This window comes from Pleurodeles waltl, chromosome 6 (genome assembly GCF_031143425.1).
Source record: "Pleurodeles waltl isolate 20211129_DDA chromosome 6, aPleWal1.hap1.20221129, whole genome shotgun sequence".
In the NCBI taxonomy this organism is placed as follows: Eukaryota; Metazoa; Chordata; class Amphibia; order Caudata; family Salamandridae; genus Pleurodeles; species Pleurodeles waltl.
The window spans coordinates 846,272,802-846,294,092 of NC_090445.1; the positions used below are offsets into that span (position 1 = coordinate 846,272,802).

The window sequence follows — 21,291 nt, forward strand, 5'->3', positions numbered from 1 at the left end:
TTCGCGTGCAGCTGGCTAAACTATGGGAACTAATGGGATGTCTGTTTGACTAATATGGACCAGAAAGTACATGTTGCGTACTGTGGTGCAACAGAACCCAAGACAACCAGCAGATAAGGAGCATGTTTGTAATGTGTTCATACATATGTGCGTTTCAAATGTAATGTTCTCATGATGGGGGAAATTACTTTTCAATTAGCATTTTCAACCATGTCATTAGAACAGAAAACTGTATTTCAGCCAAAGCCGTGATTATCTCTGCGCTGAGCGCTGCTTATTCTTACCATTGGCTTAGTCTGTTTACATTGTCTGGAGAATACTGTTGTTTCTATAACCACACATCGTCTTGCAAATGAGACACAGAGAAGTGTTATTTATACTAATACAAATTTTAATACACAAATTAAATAAATATTTCAGTCATTAATATTAATTTGTACAGGTATCCTCAGAAAAGTTGAGTAAAAAGCCATGCCAGACACCTGGCTTTTATACAGTGTTTTAATAATAACATTATTATTACTTTTTAAAACTATCTTTTACAAAATAATCCTAGTACAGGCCAGGGGCACAATGTGTTTTCAGTTGGAAGTGGTAGCGTTTCATGTCGCCCTTCATTCCCAAACAATATCCTCGGGAACTAAGGTCAGACATTCTGCGCTCTCAAACTTCACATAAGTGCCTGTAAAACAGGCAAACACCATATTTCCAAGTTGGAAACTGTGAAGAAGATGATAAAAGCAGCTTTTCAAAATGGATCAACACTCAAGCAAACTTGTAACATCCTCGAAGTCGGTAACAGATTTATTTACAGAAGGAAAAGAACCAAAGATCACATCCTTTCCCAGTTTTGAAGTACCTCTTAATTCTTTATTTTGTTTGCTTTTTGGTTAAGTGGTTTCTTAAGTAGCACTTTTGGTCCCAGGATTTCTTTATATTCTTTGCTGCCGTTTAAAAAATGATGTCCACGTTCCTTCGGCGGAAAAAGCATAGCTACAAAGTTTTTGTACATTTTATCCTTGTTTTGTATAAAAAAAAGTCACAATGGAATACAAAAATAAAGCATCTTTTTGTAGAAAAAAATTATAAACAACTAGTGAATGTTTTCTTCTTTTTATCTTTTTCTTTTTTATATAAATTGTTCTTCTAACACTCCACTGGAGCAGAAAAGGAGGTTGATGTTGAGGAGTATTTTGGTTCTTATCGCGGGACTGAGTGTCGAGTTCTTTTGCTCCTCCTGTTGAAAGGGTAATTCACGAACTCGAAGCGTCTATGAGGCTCTGTTGTTTGGTGGCCCTTCGGCAGCCGCTTCATGAAATGGACCTCCCGCTGGTGTTGTCGGGTCTTGGAGCCTTTCCTCGGGCGGCCTTTCCTCGTGAAGGCCATGTACCACCCTTCATACTTGGCGTTTTGTAGTGCGGTGTAGTTGTTCTCCAGCACTATCTCTGAGAAAACACAGTCTTTGCCTCTGCCATTGCTCTGTTGAGGAGAAAAATATGAGGTGTTTTAGTGATCAAAGACCAATACTGTGCAGTGTTCGTTCAATAACATGAGAGATCAATAAGGGGCGTTCATCTCTTTGCAATTGCCTCCTCGATATACCCGTGTGAAAATGTGTAAATATTAAAACACACACCCCAATATATTACTTTAGGAGGGAGTCTGACTACTGGTCCATTACAGTAAATTGTGCACCAGGAGTTTACTGTTTCTAGTAGCTGTATTGTGATTGTGTTAGTTTCGCCTACATATAAAACCTATTACGCTAATTTAGGAATATTAAATGAATGTTTTTTTATCCTTGTCGAATTCATGGCGTCTGTCATCGTATCGGGGTCACAGATCATAAGAACACCACCCTGTCATGTCATTGAATGAGATTTTTATAATGGGTTGAAGGATGACTGGTCCCACTTCTTGCACACCCGATGACATGTTAAGGAATCTATATTTATATAGCATAGTTTACCATTAGTAGCTCTTTCTTTATATGGATGCCCTTTTCGGAGGGTGCTAAGATTTCCTTCAATTGGTTATGTCAAACTGTTGATTTTAATTAATAGAGATGTGTTGAACATCTAGTTCACTAATGGTTTAATAATAGTTTAATTAGTTCACTAATGTCTAGTTTTGTAACGGTTCATATTTATTGTGTGGCATATGGTTCACTTCCCAAATGAAAAATAACTGAAGTTGTGGTCATGAACATGCATAAAGAAGCCAAGAAATGTATCTTATGAGGGGGCAGTATCCTGGATTGAAAGGTTTCCATAAAACAGGATCATGGCAGGTCATATAGTGGCAGGATAGTCTAGCCAGCTTCATGCTGACAGAGAACATGGCTTAAGAATACTAGAAGGTAAAATTTAGAGTTGTGCCTTCTATGAAAAGTTCCAAACCTTTGGAGCATCACGCTTGTGGTCCATGATGACACAGGAAAGCCCGGATTGGATATCTTACATTGAGGTTAACGAAGCATAAAGATTACTAACCACAAGTGCTTCTGCTACTTAACCGGAGCAAAAAGAGCATGTGGAGGAAAGGTCTTTGATTGAGCCGTGTGCCTTTCCGAAGTGAGGCCATGACGCATCCTCGTACTACACTTGGCAAACACCCCCTTGACTTGGAAGGTTACTTTAAATCATCAAGCAGAATGTCAGCTGGTGCCAGTAAAATATTGGCAGTGTGCTCGGTCTCTGAACGAAGAGGCTGCATCTATCATCATATTACTTCCATAACTTACTGCTGAGAAGCCTTCCTTTGGGCCCATACCAAAGGTGGTGGACAGAAGCACCAAGTAACATACATAAAAACACTGCATTTTCTGTCAATCACATACATGAACGAGTGAACCTATCTGACATTGTGTATGTGCATAGCACTCTTGCGTTTTCTCACTTTAGGATTCTAAGTTACTAGATTGTTAGGTAATGAATGGGAATGAGAAAAAAGCGCCATAAATAGCACCGTTGTGCTGTAGTTGGGACCTGACATGCCAAATCATCAGGGGGTGTACAATAAGAAATGGTACATGCTGGGTCCCATTTCCAAAGGTCGTGCACTTATTGGCTTAAACTGAATGAATACACTAATTGCTAGGGATTCATCCTCCAGAACACTTTCTTCTGGAAGATGTTGTGAAGGAATGCTCACTATTATGGGCACTAGGTGCCACCATTGTAGCAGCAGTTAGTAATATGTTCCTGTACCCTGTTCCACATATCACCCAAAAGATGTACATTAGCTGTGGGGTCTTTGGTGGGGGACAAGAGATATGGAAAGGTGGTGAAAGACACTTTTCATCCCTGTAGAGTGTCCCTGGCCTGCCAATGAAATGACCCACGCCTCTAAAAAGGAGTGCCGGTGAGCACCTCTTTGTCAGCATGAGCCATCACAATTGAATTGGCCAGTGTACATCTAAGTAGATTACATATCACCCATGAAATCATTTGCATCAAATATGTACTACAAGGCAAGCACAATGTATACAATAATTGCGTAATTGATGTGCTTTAACCATATTTGCAAATATGAATCTTCACATAGTAAGGGACAGAGGCTCAAAGTTGTGACTATGACTCTGAACATTTATCTCATCAGACCATAACATCTACCTCTGTAATCTGTGCCAAATGTGGTATATCTTTACATTACAATCAGTTTCCTTTACCAATTGCAAGCATCTCCTTTTTTCTATTTGCTGAATGTCTTTACATGCTTTACTGTTGAGTTCCTCTTTCTCTGTGTTAGCATGAGTTACATGAGCTTTGAGGATTATCTATGTTATTCCCTGACCCTCTTCATGTTCTCTCCAATTGAGTGATTATGTTTTTTAAACTACCACACAAATGGAAGAGGCATTCAAAGGTGGTATATTTTTTTAGGCGAAGTTCATTTGTCATTTGGATAAGTCCTTAGTTTCTAAATTCTACCAAGATAAATGCATATTATTGTGGGTCTCCCTTGCTATCTATCATTTGGGACCACTATCTTGTTTTAACATGTGACTTCTCTTAAGAAAGGTTTTCCACTTAAACTGCAATTCACACAATATGTGTATGGCACAGTATAATGAAAAGGGAAAACCACTCAATTTAACATAAATCTATGCCTTCACTCAAACCACTGTGACATATGTTTCTAATCAAAACAAATAGCATTGTAACCAAAAAAGACTGGTTAGCAGTCAATTATATTTTGTTTAAACCAGAGTACTTCCACTTTAGGGAGTTTACAGTGATTTGTTATTTATTAGATAGTTTCTCTTTTAATACTTTAGGGGTATGATTAGGTGCACAATTGGTTCTCTGCTATAATAGTTATTATTGGCTTTCCTGTATTCGTTCAATAAAACGTAGTGAAATAAATCAAATGGCTTGTATGTAATGATGTACAAAAAAGGGGCATGGTAAACCAAAAATGCTCAAGAGAAAGCAAAGTAAAATTTGCAAGTGCCACGCAAAATATAAAAACAATGGTAAGTTAGAAACTGAGATTGTAACAATAACAAAAATAGCCCTCCCCTCCGCAGTATGGAGAAAAGCATTCTAGCTGAGGTGAGCCGGCAGTGATCCATAGTAAGGAGATGAGAGTGCACCAGCAAAGGAAGTAAATGTGCTGTTAGCCGGTGGTGCAGACTAAGCCATGGAGAGCTTTACAAGCCAAAGGAGCCATCTTGATTTGGGTGCAGAACCTCAATGAAAGCCAATGCAGACCACGTAGCACAAGAGTGATATGTCAAAAGAAGGGACATTCTACAGCAGGTCTGCAGGAGATATCTGTAATCTCAGCAGATTCTTCACTATGCTATACAAGAGATCTGTATATAGGCGATTTCAATAGATCAAACATGGCAGTATGAAGGCTTGGACCAATGATTTGAGGTTTCAAACCCACTGAAGATTTAAGCCTTACCTTGCCATCGTTACATTGCTACTGGTAAGTACTTATTCATACAGGTTAAAGGGCGAAGGACTATATTGCAGTCTTCATCATATATATATATTGTTCACTGTGAACTTAAAAAAACAGACATCCGAAGCTAGGCGAATTACGCTTATTCAGATAGCCTCACACCTTATTAAGGTTTGTATACCCATTTATTTTGTCTGGTATATACTGTTATAGCTTGAGTATTTGTGACAAAAACAGCTGGCTTTATTGCCTAACATAGATTGCTTAATTTGTCAAGGATAACCATGTACATTTTCTTAAAAGTCTTTTGACAACCCTAAACATGCACTGCGCACATTGAGGGGGGAAAGGCATGTTTCAATACAGCTGTCCTCGCTTCCTGTCTTCTGCATTAAATACCCAACGGGCAATGTGCAACGTGAACAATTTATAGTCATTCCCAAAGGTAGCCGAGCAGGACAAATGCAAGGAGATGAAGGGAATTGGGAGGTGGGATTGGAAAACGTGACAAGTCGGATAGGAATGAGGGGAGCAGCCAGCCGCAGCTTCAGCTGTGCAGACTGTGGTGGAGGGCCGGGGCCGCGGATCTCAGAGGTGAAAAAAGAATTCTATAGCAGGTATGTGCAGGCAGAGGCATTCACTTTCATCACCCTGGGACCCTCACCCCACCCAGCACAATGAGCACGAGGAATGAGTGTTCACGCCGGGGCACACATCTTTAGAAGTAATAATGGCTTGAAAGTGAAGTTTACAGAAAAGAAGGCTCCTCGGAGAAAGCTCTGGGTGTTTAAGAGTAAGCATGACTAATGTGCAAATTTCAGGGCTTAGTGATGAGGCAGGCTGGACTCGGTGTCTTAACATTCCAGATACGTGTACCATGTAATTGAACATAATAGCAAAGCAATTTGGCTATTTGTTAAAAAGATATATGGAATTCGAAACACCCCCTTCCTCCTTTCAGCTTTTTGATTATGTTCTCTTCTCTTTGTTACTATTTTTCTTTCCCACTACTCACATCCCTTTTGATAACAAGGACATGTTTTTAACATGGCCTTGCGGTTGTGTTTGGTATGCCCCCATTACCAGCACACAGCCCCCACCCCACATTACAACTAGCATGGCTGCTTTTGCCCTTCCTCTTTGCTTTTAGGTCAAAACTCTTGTTTTCTGGGCCTGAGCCACAAAACTAAACATGACCAGGTCGCTAGGAGCTATGATTCGCCTTACCTTGCCGATCAGCTTTCCTTTTTTGTTCATGCAGATGTAATAGCCAGTCTCAGCGCCTTTAATGCGAACGCGGCTTCCGAAGGTGTCTGTTTCTACAATTAGTTTGGCTGTTGGAAAAAGGGCAAGAGTTATCACATAGCCTCTTAATATATTAGTATTGACCACATATATTTGTTATTTGTTAGATAAAAAACAAGCTAATGATGCAATAGAAATTCATCTAGGTGGCCTTTATGTCTAAAGATATCTACATACAAACTATTGGCAGTAACTTTAACTTAGACTGACTCCGTCATTTAAACTAGGGATAAGACAAGAAATACATGCCAAACCTTCAGTGACATCAATCCTATTGCTCGTTCCCTTACACCGCTGTAGTTTTGATTTTGCTCATGGATTAATTTGCAGATATCTACACATTTAGAACTGGCTTTGACATATGAAATGAAACCAGTTATTCATTTCCACACTAGAGGCACTCAACAGATACTGCCGGGCTACGATAGACAAAGCCTTGCCATGAATCATCTGGCAGACAGTGTTAAGTTGCAGTTGGCATTGAGATATGTGTGACATTCACATGGATGACATTTTCATATGGGACATTAGACAGATGATCATACATCTGTGAATTAGTAAATAACCCTTTCCAGCTCTTGTGACTGAAGATATACATGACAAATGGCCACCATTTCTTAAAATAATATTTTGAACTACCCGATTAGTAATTTATTTACTATCATTGTCTAAAACCATCTTTTATTTGCTGAATTACTTGTTGAATTAGTGGCATGTTATCGGTTATGATTTGGTTCTCTCTGTTGGCATCACCAGCTTGGACCAATATTTGATGCGAATATATTACAGCACATTGGCCCATTGTTTCATTTGAGTTGAAACAGGAAGCAGGCACCGAATAGAAGGCTAATGCATAGGAGGATCTGGGATCCACTGATTATGTCATAAGCAGACAAACAAGGAGACCAGTGTTTTAACTTGACTCTCACATAAGATCAAATGCTGTGATCCTGAGCAAATTGCTTTATGTACCTGGAACTCAATTCCTTTTCTGTCAAAAGATGGAACAATTGAGACAACGGGTGGAAGGGATGAATGAATTTCTATGCACAAAGTTAGGTGTTTACATTCAACTCTCTATTCTGTTTTTTAAGGCCAGAGACAAGCAGTCACCAAAATGTATTTCTAGTAACTTGAAACATGTTTAAGCACTCACAGCACTTGCAGAAACTGTTATGAACTACATGCTTAGTTAATATTTGCTTGATGGTTGACTTGTATAAGCAAGGAGCTTGTCACACTGTTGATATCAGTGTCTCAAATCCTGGGTGTTCGCATCCACAGACAGACCTTATGAAGAACATATTTTGACAGAACTGGGACAAAGAAAAAGCTGCAACTCACATTTTCCCATCAGCATCTGCTCTGCCTCTCAACCTCCACTGTAACTCAAGGAACAGGCGGGCAGAGTTGGTTATGTAGTGAATTTATGCTGCATGTGAGAAGGGAATGAATGAAAGCTGCGGTCCTTGGCATGTTTCCTCACTAAAGTGTCTTTGCGACATTCGGAAGGCAAAGGCCCATTAATGTGGTTCACCTTTGTGTTAGTTGAGAGGGCATATTGATTTAGTCTCAGCTTTTAATGGAGACATTGATTGAGTTTTAAATAAGCTATAAATTATAGACCGATGCAGCCATTAAAATACTTGGAACCCAGAACCTCTGGCTTGAAACTATTTTACCTTTGCCTGTGTAACTATTCCAGCATTTAAGATGTAGATGCATTTCGCTCCCTCGTCACTTTCTCTTTGAGAATGTGCGTTCAGAGGTGGCACATGGAGGCAGCCATCTTGAGCACTTACATAGGAATTGAGATTCACACATAATTACTGAACCAGGTGATTTGTGTGTGCTACCAGTTGAAAGGTTTACTATGGGTTGAGCAGAACTACATTTAAAAGATTTGATTACAATGTGTAAGCACTGTATTCTATGTTCAGTGCCTTTTTGTGAAAAACTAGACACAAATATTTCCAGTTTGTATGCACATTACTAATCAAACAGCAATCCCCAGGCATGGTGTGCAAAGGTTCTATGTCCCCGTCTGAGACCCACCATCAGCCCATCCATCGAGAGTGAAAACTGACTCTCCTATTGGCCTGCTTTAACATCTTCACACTGGAGCCAATGATTGGCGTGTTGATTTCAGTACAGGCTGCATGCATCAGGGCAGGTGATGTTCAAAGAAACTGTATATTCAGTCTGTTTAATGCATAATGGGAGTGTTGACTTGCGGTGTATTTATAAGTGTCTGTAGAAATCCTTCCAACCCCCAAGACATCAACTGCTCTAATGCTGCCTTAAAAAGCACAAGCCAGAGAATTCCCTTGTGCAGCTCTGTGCAACAATACATCTATGCACAAAAACACCTACAAACACGCACTTGGACGTATGTATACATATCTACAAATAAACAACTGTTCTGTTTTTTATCAGAAAAATGCGTTTTGTACAGATTTTAGGGTCACTGTTCAATCTGGCCACAAATAGAGGAAGAAAGCCTATTAGTTCCTTTTTCGGAAAACTATTAAAAGGAAATACATTCCAATTTGACCTACAGAGAGGGCATTCAGGGTATAGAGAGGGCATTCTGGGTATAGAGAGGGCATTCAGGGTATAGAGAGGGCATTCTGGGTATAGAGAGGGCATTCTGGGTATAGAGATGTTATAGAAGGATTTTATAGCTGCATTTTGTGCATTCTAATCTGCAGTTTGCACTCTTCTGTACATCAAGAGTTGGGCTTGGTTTAGGTAGAGTATCACATAAAACTAGCACCATTGTTGCTTTGGTCTTCAGTCTTTTGTAATGACCGCATTTTTAACAAAGATTTGACTAAAGATTGTTTATCTTGTAAGCTGACAAACAGGATCCCCTGGCTCAGATAAATTAGGGTCACCACCTCTAACTTAGATAGAACATCTATTTTCAATAAGCCAAGGGCTAGTGCATAAAAAAAATTTGGGATCCAAGGGCTATTGAAAGGGAAAAGGCGAAATTCTATCAGTCATTGTCCGGAAATGTTTTGTTCCATTTTGTTAGAGACTACAATTTAAGAAATGCAGACCGTTGTTATTTTTTTTTCAAGGAGATCTTCCTGAGAGCAGGTCTATTTTAAATTTGCTATACAGTATCAAAGTACCTTAATTTTTTGAGTTATGGGGTTTGACTTTATTTGCAAAGTGAAACTGTGACCTAACTTTGAGGTTTTACTTTGTATAATGCCGGTGATATCAATGGCTTAATGTTGTTCAATGCTTTATAAAGTGATATTATTTCTGTGGAATTTTAGCATTGAAAAAAAGTATGCATTTGTTGTGTACAGATTGATTGTAATTTGATGTTGAGTTATTGTTCTTTTATGATTATTTTTAAAAGATTGAATAAAGTGTGAACTGATTGCCTTAATGAAAGGATGTATCTATGTTTGTAATTGTATATCTAAAGCATATTATACACACATCGCATTTGTCCACGTGTATAATAAACAGGAACATAAGCTATGCAACAAAGGGTTCAACCCATCAAACACCAGCACAAGCTTTAGATAACCAATGTATTCTCCTAACGTAAGCATTATAGTTAGCACCAAAATCAACTGTTAGAAAGATAAGGAATATCTTCGATTGTGCCTATGCGAATTTTTATCAGCTCATCCCAAGGACTCATAATATTATTGAATGCAGTTTTATTTCTAAATTGATACATGACGCCCTGTCACGTCGATCTAATTCTGCAGTTCTCTAGGTGAAGGTCAGAAGTCATTCCCACATTAAACCACATTTTCCCCAGAAGCCTGCGCAGTGGTTTTTATCTACGACAAACGCTTCATGCCATGAAAGATGGCGCGCGCCTGCGTCACAGCAAAGACAATCTCGCGTCTCGGAGTGGCCCTAAAAAACAGGGTAACAGCGACACCAAGAAATCGTCCCAATGCAAACTCTTGCTGTTTCGACGCAACAGCAATAACTTTACTGTTTTCGAAAATAAATACAATAGAAATTCGTGTTCTTAAAAGTGGAAAAGAATGCTACCTCCTCTCTTTCACAAATGAATTAAATAAGGACCCTTTATACTTCCTGTCCCTCCGCCCACGACCACCACACACTTGCATCACAACCAGGCAGCGCCGCCCCAAGGTCAGTTTATTTTTAACAAGATTAAACCTGAGGAGAAGGTTTGGCTGTAAATTGGCCTTAATTCAAGCACGGTGGTTATCTTTCGAACACACAAAAGTGAGTGAAGTGTTAGAACTCTGCCCCAGTGCACGGGGCTGTGAGGAATGTGCCACGCTCGCTTCTAACCCTACATTTACGGCCTTGTTAAGGTTTGTGTAATGATGCTTAAGGTTTACTAGATTCTTATTTGGGGGGCTCGGCATGTCCAGCTCTATTCTTCTCTTTCTATGACAGCTTTATCCCTGTAAAATTATGTCTCGTGCTGGAACTTTGAAGGAAAGTAGCTACGTAAAGGCAGCAAAAATGCAGCGAGACGCATTTGATCCCAAACCCGGGCTGAGACGAGGCGAAACTATTCAGGAAATGTTAAAAAAGGTGAAAGTCAGAGTAGTTCTAATGGCTCTTCCAGACACGGGCGCTCTCTGGAGATTCACACAGAGTGAGCGTGAACCTCGCTTTTTCAACATTTACAGACTACAACTCTTTCAGGTCATTGCAGCTGAAAAACGGCGTGTTCTTTCTCTGTTTTATATCATTCACTTGCACTCGCAGCAAGGAAACCCCAAGCCTCTCCCCTATATCTTTCCTCCATTTGTTTATTCGCTTTCCATCCTTTCCACGGCGTGTTTCTCCTTATCCAGATGTGCCCTCCGTCTACAGCGGTTAGTCTTAGTTGCGGTGTCTCACGCACTATGCTGCTCTTGCAAGGTTCGTGTTTAAATAGAAGGGAGATGCATTGTCAGGTCTGCCCTGTATTGGGCTCTGTGTGCGCGCGTGCCTGCGCTCGTGGGCATTGATGTGGGCACGTGCATACCGTCAAGCGCGTGGAGGGGGTCGTCTCAGGTGACACGGATGTCTGAGTTAGGAATAAAATGTTAAACAACTCTTCTGCTCAAATTTATGGAGCCGTTTGGAGTTAAAAGTATACCTCGCTCTCTCCCACACTAATACTGTGGTGAAAGCGGACCCCTGAAGATTAGCGTGTATGTGCCCAAGCTTGCACCCTTTCAGGTTACTGTGCTGATGGGCTAAAAGTCACTGCGACAGTGTCCACAGTGACCTGATAAGGTCAAGCCCCAATAGCGCTGCCCTAGCTTTTGCTACGTTTTGCACATGATGTCCCCTGGTGCAGGCGGGATTCACAGGGGACACCAGTGCACGGTGTCTGTGTGAGACGAACCAGCATCCGCTGAAGGCTTCCATGGCGTCTGGAAGGCACGTGAGCTCGGTACCACATACTCACATATCCCGAGTCACCACACGGGAGCAGCCGACGCTACCATCCAGGAAAATAAAAGGGTTTATGCACAGATCCCGCTGTGGTGTTTCTTGACACGGACTATTCAGATGGGTGACATGCCTCGTTTTCATTCGAATGCATCACTCATCTGTTACAGTGGGGACCCCCCTGCACTGCATTTCACTCAAGCCTCTGCTTTGTCTCCCCTGACACATTCCAGTCCGTGCCAGTCTGGCAGCACCTGGCACTGATGATACATGACTCAAGGGGTAGAAACACAACAAGCCACTTTGTGTGGGGTGGTGCCCTTTTCAGTCTATCCAGTGAATCTGTGCTCTTGGGTTCTGTCAATCATCTTTCGGAATAATTTTTACTGGCATGGGGTATTGGAATGCGTCTAACACTTCATTTGTGCTGTTTGATACACTGTTATCACCAGTGCTTTAAATGGGCCGGTACTCTCCGGTACTGAGTACCGGCACTTTTTTATTTTGAGAGGGAGAGTACCGGCATATCTCAGGAAAAACGTAATACTTTTAATTGGAGAGTACCGGCACTTCTCAGAAACAAGCAGGTACTCTGTTACAGAGTACCTGCACTTCTATTTTTCCATTTAAAGCACTGCTTATCTCGCGTCATCACCCGACAAGTGTGCAACTATGTCTTTAATGCTAACCGAACTATGTCCTCATTTTAGCAGCCTCAAAAAATGAAAACCTGGGCCAGTCTAGCTCAACTAACCTAATCTATCTATCTATCTATCTATCTATCTATCTATCTATCTATCTATCTATCTATCTATCTATCTACCTGCCTATCTATCTAAATAGCATTCTCTCAATCAGAACTAAACGCATCAAAAGATAATACATAAAAGGGAATACTTACATATAAACGTGAAAATTAGTTAACTCTAATATTTTTAAGAACATCCATGTTTCCCAGTAGCTTCTCTATTCCATAATGTTGAATTTCTAATGCTATTTTGCTATTTCGTGAAATATAAAATACTGTGCATATCACAGAGCTGGTCTTTTCAAAGCACTGAAATGATTCGCATTCCACCGGCACGGGAAAGTGTTAAAAGTTCTCACATAAACCAAATCCTGACGTCGGTGTGGCTCAGCCAGCGTGCCACCAGTGGAAAGAATTCAATAAAGAATGAATATGTCATGGGACAGAGGAGAGTGCAAGCCCCCGCGCGTGAGTGAGGAGGACAGAAGGCAGCAGAGGCCCCGCGGCCCTTACCGTGCGAGTCGCCGTCTTCCGCCATGGCGTTGATTTTCTTGTTGTCCAGCACCTGCACGTGCTTCCCGCTGGTCCGGCTGTACAGCTGGTAGGTGCGGATCAGCCGCCGGCTCAGCTGGTCTGTCACCAGGCTCTGCTCCCTCACATGCTGTGTAAAATTAGGTGGGGACTGAACAGTTACCTTTAGGAAATTAAAAATATACAACACGCTATTATAATTATACTTCTGACGAGCTCTACGTGACGCTGCTACTTTTCCACATCACAATAAACAAACAGGTTTTATACTCTCCCCAGGGGGATTTAATTGAATTATTGTAAGGCCAGCCACGCTGCAATGCTAATAAACGTGGTTGGCATTTCAGGTCTGCGCATGCTGCTCAGGTCTACCCACGCTCCCCCACGCCTGCGACACAGGCCTAGACATGCACGTGTGAGATGCGTTTTATTCGGCTACAGCAGCAATCCATAGCTTTCGTTACCCGCAGAGGCTGACGGGTTTCACGAGACAGGGATGCCCTGGCAGGCGCGTAGGTGAAAATCCCGTTACAGACGAACCCGCCTCTAATCTAAGTGTCTGCATGTCAGCCCCATAACGAGGGCAGCTCTTGGCACTTTCTCAGGTGTTTGTTTTAATCTGCAACGCTGCCCTCAATGGGACGCCGTGACGTGGCCATTCGGAATATAAACACTACAAAATAAGACGCATGCAATAGGCATGCAAGTGTATGAGAACGCCTACTCTCTCTATCTACACACACACACACACACATATATATATCACAAAGACATGCAAGAGCATACGTATATATGGATACACACTTGATGTGCACATATACTTGTTCGCGTGTATAGGTATAGCTCAATAATACAAGGTGATGTCTGTAAATATTAAACGCGCTGTCTCGATCTATTTTCGATGATGGATGCTTTCTCCCAGGGACAGCACACGGGCCCCTGCCCGTGTTCTCTGCCAAGCCTTGTCACCACTGCTACAAGTTACAAACTGTGCACAAACGCATATGCCCCCATAAATCTCCCCCGGCCCCCATGCCCCACTCCCAGCCATTGCTGTAGGGCAGCTTTTGTTATTCTGCCTCGACGATGCCCCCTGTCCCCCTCCTCTGCCGAGGCGCTCTTTAAAGTCGAGCGCTTTATCGCCGACCCATGACATTTATAAAGATGTATTCGGAACAAATGTTAGGTGCTGAGTGGGGGCGTGGGGGCGGGTTGTTCGGCTCTCGGCCCTGGAGAGTGGGTGGTTAGGAGCTCGGGCGCCCAGACTCAGGCGACAGGAGCGCTCCTGAGAAGGAGAGGCACACGATGGGACAAGTTCAGCTCACTCCCATTGACAGGTTAATCCCCGGGGCTGCCTTTCGCCCTGCCTGGGGGTCTCCCCTTTCCTCGCGATGGGCAGACGACAATATTTTAAGACCCACGTGTCACTCTTAGTGACGCACTCTGAGAAAACATATTTAATGGTACTTTGACAAAAAATGTGATTAAATAATCCTTTCCATACAGCGCCTAATGACGGTGTGCCCAGTTTATAAGAGCTAAAACAAACCCCCCGAAGGATAAGGGGAATGAACCGAACTAGCCCCGGTGTTGAACTCGGGATTCCAATCCAAGCCTTCTGCTTCCCCATGAGCTGCTGGCTTCTCTGATTTTAATGTTAGCCACGTTATCAAAGAAGAACACCTAAAGGCGCTTGGAAATGCAAATAGGCATTTACTCACCCCAATCCCGCACATCAACACTCTTTTAAATGACATGGAATCATGCACGTTTGTCTTTTTCAGCAATGCGCAGTTCAATGTCCCTTAAACCGGCTTTAGCGTAAAATATAGCCGGCTATTGCCTTCTTCTCTAAATGAAAACAGCTATTTTGGGAGCAGGAGCTCAATTTTTCAAGGAAAATTGCCAGAGGCACGCGTAAAAAGTTTAAAATAAGTTTTCCAAGTAAGCAACATCATCCGCACGACAGAGAGTTATTTTTATCCATTAAGGGGTGTAAAAGTATAGGTTCTTTCGAATCAGGTAATTTCTGCGATTGTCCCTATAATTTTGTCGAATGTATTATTGTGGTTTCTTGTATTTCTTTTTGTTTTTATTCTAATTGTATTATTGTTTTTGACAGTCTATTTGTTTAGCCCCTAGACGACACTGAGATCCTTTATACACCATTTTAAGTACCATGAATCACCAGTATATCTTAGAAATAACCATTTTCGGATCTAGACATTTCGCGCAATTAGGGTGATTAAAAAATACACATACCTTAGCTTGCAAACAGAGGGCAAACAGGTGCAGCAGCCTACAATGAAACGCAAAAAAAACAACCATTACTTTATGGCAGTCGAAAGTGGAATGTTCTGAACTTGTTCGGAAAATGCAGTCTGCTGAAAGCAATCTCCAGGTACTTACAGACATCCCACCGTGGAGGTGGCGGAGTGCGCCATGCGGAGCCGGCGAGTGGATTCTTGTGCTGATGCGGCTGGCAGCGGACGTGCACGTCTTCTTCTCTCTTGGTGCCCCCGATAAAGCGCTTCGTGGAAACACGATGTCCCAGATGTGGAGGCTTGAAAGAAGGGCCACTGCACCTTACACGTCTTTCACCGGTGCAAGCTCCTTTACAAACGTTGTCAAAGTCCTATAAAATGCCTATAGGTGGAGAAACTGCTCCACAAAACGTTGCTGGGGATGAATCGCTTGGCTAGCAGCGGCGACGTCCATAGATCTAATCCAGAAACACAAGTTAGGTGCAAACCGCATCCACTGGTGTCATGGGACAGTGGGCAACCGCTCTATGGGCACAGCTGCCTGGGATACACCGGGTTCTGTGAAGCGCAGGAACACCCCACGGACCCAGCTCGCTCCGCTGCACTCCGGGGAGTTGCCAACTTTGAGGCCCGTGGGCTAACCCTTAAAGCTGCCAGGGGCTCCTGTCCCGAGGTGAGGTGAGGTAGAAGCTGTGAGGTGGGTCTGACTTGGACGCAAAGTTCGCTCTAGTCGAAAAGATGAGTATTTTTCACAAACTCTTTAACCCTGACAGGCGCGTGGTTCCCCGCAGCGTGGACAGGGCTATGTGTACGCCTGACAGTCTGGAACGGTTCCGACAAAGATAAACCTCTGCCTATCTCCAGAGTCCGAGCCCAGTAAGAGGTGTGCGTCGGGCCTGGCGTGCTGTCGTCCCCTCTGCTTAGCAGGAAAGAAAGGAGAGGCGCAGGTTGCGCTGGTGCCCAAAGACGACTCTTCCGAGAGAGAGGATTTGTGCTCCGAAGCACGGGCAGAGGTGGGAATGAGGCTGGCAGGAGGTGGCGCCCCGGTGGTGGTGGTCTGTGCTGCTGGTCAGCTCAGTCACAGGCCCTGAGGTGCTCTAGCTGCGTCGCAGGAGGCTCTCTGGCTGGTGGTCGCTGCGGCGCTGCTGGAGGGGCTCTTGCCGGTGGCCTGCCTGGCTGCTCTCTGCCTCTCTCAGCACTAAGTGGATGTGAGGCAGTGCTGACGGCCAGCCCTCCTCGTCCCCTCCTCTTGTGTCTCCTGGCTCTCTCCCTCCCTCCAGTGTCAGCCCCCTCCTCATCTGTCCGGCGTTAAATATGGGAGGGGGTTCGTGGCCGGGCCGGCCCCCTTCCCGCAAGATGTGTAATGAGACGTCCATTATTGGGGGCACTGAGAGGTGGGCGCGGGGGCTCATTACCGATAGTCCCCCACACCCATAGCTCCAATGAGACTGATTGATAATCATCGACAGATAAACGGATGCAAACCCGGTCATTACAGCCACACGTGCATATAAAACGCAGCAGTGACCCCAAACACGGACCCCTTATGGTGGGGGGCACATGGCTGGCAAATGTTGAGGCTACCCCAGGAAGTAATAGCATTAAAGGGTTACATCGATGGCTACCTGCTCAGGGCATATGAGATTACGGGAGCAGGCACCCATAAATTTGGGACACAGCTCCAGCCGGCGCCCATGCTGCAGATTTAACTGAATAATCTCAGCCAGGAAGCGACACCACGGCGACGATAGGAGGGAGAATGGCTATTTATCCAGCACAAGCCCAAAATAAATTGCCTTTTGACACTGTAATAATTGGTGTTATTAACTCCCTCTCTCTAGAAGGCAGAGCCCCAACCCCGCCCCGTCGAGCTAAAGATGTGGATATTTCCACACCATCTCCTCTGCCAATCCACCCCTCACTCAAATGTAAGACGTGCTATACCACCCTCCTGGGCTTTCCCGGAGGTTTGTCTGCTCTGAATACACTGTAACAGCGTCATCTGTCGTCGGAGCGCTCGGAAGCAGGAGCGATGCTGCAGAAGGCGCTACACTTAGTACCCACACTTTACTTCCATATAACAGCCGTCTAGCGTTCTTGGAAATGGAACACACACAGCGCCGCCGCATAAGCGGGCATGCTAGTTAGCACTGCGCTACTTTATTTTCCTAAAGATTAATTTCGATATTTATTCAGTCGTACATTGTCACCCGGTTTCTAAATCCAGCCATCATTCCACGTCAATGACTATGGTCTTGGTGTATGGGGCCGCCCAAGCGTCAGACGGCGCAGAGAAAGAGTTCTCATAAAGGTGAAATAGCCAAACGTGGGGCTGACCAATTAGCATTATCGGCGCCTTTTCCTAGGTAGATAGCTGATGGGTAGATAGACAGGCACACAAGAAACAGTGATCCGCAAACCCCTCGCCGCACGAAGCCCGCCTAAAATGCACATTTTTGTGTATTGGGACAGCGAGATGCTAACTTGCCAATTACAAGTGCGAGACATTTTAAAGGGATTACACTGGGAAACAAGAGGAGGTTTTTTTCTTTGATAAACAACAAAAAAACAAACCCGCTTTGAAGAAAGTCATGGCAGTCAAGTGCAGCAAGTCATCTGCTGCCCCCCAGCTCCCCTCTCCAACACTGCCTGGCAGCTCCCCAAAGGCGGGCTCAGGGCGGGCTGAGTCCGGGCCCGAGGACCGAAGGAGGGTGACCTCTCAGGACGCAGCAACACACCCGCGCAAAAGCATTAGCTGCTAAATAAATCTGCCCAAGGAAAAAGGGCATTTTCAGCAGCCAACCAACAGAATGTAATTATCATCACCAGGGGAATTAAATACAACACAAGAAGGCACCGGCACCAGCAGGTATTTATTTCCAGGAGCAAGGCCTGCATGCGTTGTACTTGCCACAGATCTCGGTGTACTTGTGAGAGGGTGATCTGTCTGTCTGTCTGTCTGTCTGTCTGTCTGTCTGTCTGTCTGTCTATCTATCTATCTATCTATCTATCTATCTATCTATCTATCGATCTATCTTTAAATTTAACTTGTGAAAAAATAGAACTCCTATTTCGGAAGGCAAGTAGGACTGACAATAAAATCTTGCACTTTGATTGGAAACATAATGTTGGAGAGTGAGCCTCGAAAAAGTGAAAACTCTGCGGCCTACTGACCCAGTAGTAGGCCAATAATGAAGATCTATTTAACAGACCCCTAATTATTATGAACAGACAGGCAAAAGCTCATGGGCTTCTCTACATGAACTCCATTCTTTACAACGCCTGTGACTTTAGCCTTGTTTGAACAATGTTAATGAAACACTGCAAAAACGTTTCTGGCCAAATCTGAAGTTGTTTCTGCTTTTCATACAGACACATCAAGCAGCCGGGGAGGCAGTTCAGAGCTGTAGTGGGGCTCTCAGAGCTTTGCATAGTATTTTTTTCTCAAGTGCAGACAAAAAACCTACTTACACTAAAGAGTTCTAAAGGAAGGGCTTGGTACAAATCAAAATCCTTTAGTGGTTTGGTGTAAATATGCAAAGGGACCTTCACAAAACAACATTTGAAGCCTCAGCACACATTGGGGTGGTCTAAAATTCAAGTCCTGGGACTCCCAGTTTGAGAACCCATTTAGTTTGAAGACCTATGTAATGCCATTGCTGCCAGAGAGGTCAGTTTTTCTGCCTTAGGGTTTTCTAGGTCCAGGAACCAACTATGTCTATTTACTATGAAAAAATGCTGTGGCCGTATGAATAAATTAGATAATATCACAACTAGGCATAAAAAACAGTTTTTTATGTGAGTGTAATTTTGTACAAATCCTAATGATTTTGGTCCTTGTATAAATATATTTTTTGTTCTGCTTTTGCGATTTATGTAATTTTCGCTGGTGGGTGACTGGCTTACGCAGAAAATATCATATAGGAACGGTGTGTGTCGCAAACATATGCACACCGCTTATCATGTGACTTTAGAAACTGTATGGAAACTACACTGAACAGGTATTTAGAGTGACTATTATATGAAAGGACATACTGACATGCAGTTTTACGCAGACGATCGTCCAGGTATCCTTCATGCAACACACACCATTTTTGTGAAAATTATTAATAGTATTCGTGAAAAAAATATGTAATTTTGTCTAGGGTTTATCACAAACCTAGGGTTGATTAGGCTCGACCCCGAAGGGGTGAAAAATGACCTTATTCTCATGAAAATACATATTCATTCTATTATGGTATGCATATTTATATGGCATACTTTCTGCCTTTGGGAAAGGTTTGCAGTAAAAGATATGTGGTTTGAGAAATCAGGTCTCCTAGTTCAAGAATCATTTCATGAACTGGATTGAATTTGCCAATCCCCTATGTAACATTTACGATGGCATTCACATTTTAATTTCAAAAGCATATAGTTTCCAAACCTTAACATTTCACTGAAAAATCACTTGTTAAGGGGCCTTATGGTTAAGGGATAAAAATGAATAGCTTCTTCTGTTGGCTAATTGTGGTCACCAGGGGCACCAGAAGACACCCATGGGCATTCTCAGAATTGTTTTTCAGGGGGACATCCCAGACTTTTTTGTACTAGCCGTACCAGTGCAGGCAGCATAACACTACAGCGGCCATAGTTATATGCTGCACTGTTACCCTGCACACTGGGCTGTACCTAAATCCAGGGGGGGAGGGGTAAGCACCCCGCCACCATTTCTCCCCCACAGATGCCCATGAAGACACCTACTCCTGAACTCTAATGGAAGGAGGACTGTATTTTGGGGGCAGGGGTGCTGATTCTGGTCAAAACTGACTTTCAGCTCAGTGTCCACAGATCTCAAATGAGCTCTGTCGATCCAATATATCATCACAATACTTTTTCAGACCTGAGAGGACACCACATCTTCTTTGAATTAACAATAAAATCGTCAATTGAAGCTGAAGATTCCATAACTCCTTTTTTTTATTTTGAAGGCAAGTTCTGCTATTCTCTGAGTAGCAGACAGCATCACTAGGTTAGAGGACACAACCACATTCACCTTCTACCACCCAATTGTTTTTACTGCAATGCAGGATCCACAAATATTCTTTGGTCCAACATTGTGAAATGACAATTAGTTAAACAATTAAAATGTGAGGTTCCGTGTTCGAACCCACAGGTACCGCAAACCAAAACAAGTGTTCATATTAAATTTTGACAGTGACAGCTGGATTTACACTTCTGTTAACCCACCACATTTTCATGGGTTCGGAGATTCTACCAAGCCCCTTAATACTCCCTAATTTTCTTTTTTACAACGTAGTATCCATGAGTATTCATTGTTCCCTTGCATTGCTTAATGATGACTGCAACAAACAGCCCATTTACAACCAGTTAGGTCCACCTGGAATCCACACGCTGCTCAGCATGTTTCTTCTGACACACATTTCTTGAAAGCTTTTGAATGGATTAATGTTGGATGGATTTTTTTACAAACCCACAAAAAAAGACTAAATGAGTTACGTTCTTTCTTCATGCTAGCATTGCCATAATATAACTCAGCATTTTTGTTGCAGTAGTGAACATAAAATATTGTTGGGAATGCTACTGTTAGATAACTCCAAATAACTTTGCTCCTGATGATCTGCCCAGAATCTAGACAAAGAACTTGAGGTATAGAGGGCAATCATATACCAAATTTCATACAGATTTTTCAAATGATACCATTCTCAGTAGCTATGAAAAACTATAGAATTCCAAACATAACAAGGAGTTAAAAAAAGGATAAATAGGAAACATGCCAAACTAAGGCACTGATGGTATAGATGTCTTCTACTGTAATATGCTTTGAGAATTGCACCATTTTAAGATGTTGACATCCATCTTAAAATGGCAGCGATGCTGGAACGCAAATTAGTTATTAAGGGCATGAACAGTGGGCCAAGGACTTGTACCCAATGCAAGGAAATGCATAGGTTCACAAGGACTAGGTAGGGCACGGGTGAAGGCTGCAAAGTGTTGCTTATGTACAAATAATTCTGCTGAAAAGCATGCACCGTGGCATAAGGAAAAGATTATTGAGCAGAGGGAGTGGACAAAAGCCACACGTGCTAAGTGGCTGGTTTGTACAGACAAAGTCCATACACAGGGCAC

The 21,291-nt window shown here is 42.9% G+C and overlaps 1 protein-coding gene across 2 annotated transcripts; it reads right to left on the reverse strand.

The window, feature by feature from the left end:
• Nucleotides 1–401: 401 nt before the first annotated feature.
• Nucleotides 402–16,477, reverse strand: FGF8 (fibroblast growth factor 8). Of its 2 annotated transcripts, none has more exons than XM_069239567.1 (5): nucleotides 15,311–16,477; nucleotides 15,164–15,200; nucleotides 12,884–13,031; nucleotides 6,142–6,248; nucleotides 402–1,479 (listed from the first exon to the last, which is right to left on the reverse strand). In XM_069239567.1, exons 1-5 carry the CDS (start codon nucleotides 15,343–15,345, stop codon nucleotides 1,201–1,203), a joined length of 606 nt encoding a protein of 201 aa, XP_069095668.1. In that variant the 5' UTR covers nucleotides 15,346–16,477; the 3' UTR covers nucleotides 402–1,200. The 2 variants fall into 2 exon arrangements, with proteins under 2 accessions (XP_069095668.1, XP_069095667.1); XM_069239566.1 differs by having other exon boundaries at nucleotides 12,884–13,064; nucleotides 15,311–16,476.
• Nucleotides 16,478–21,291: the final 4,814 nt, after the last annotated feature.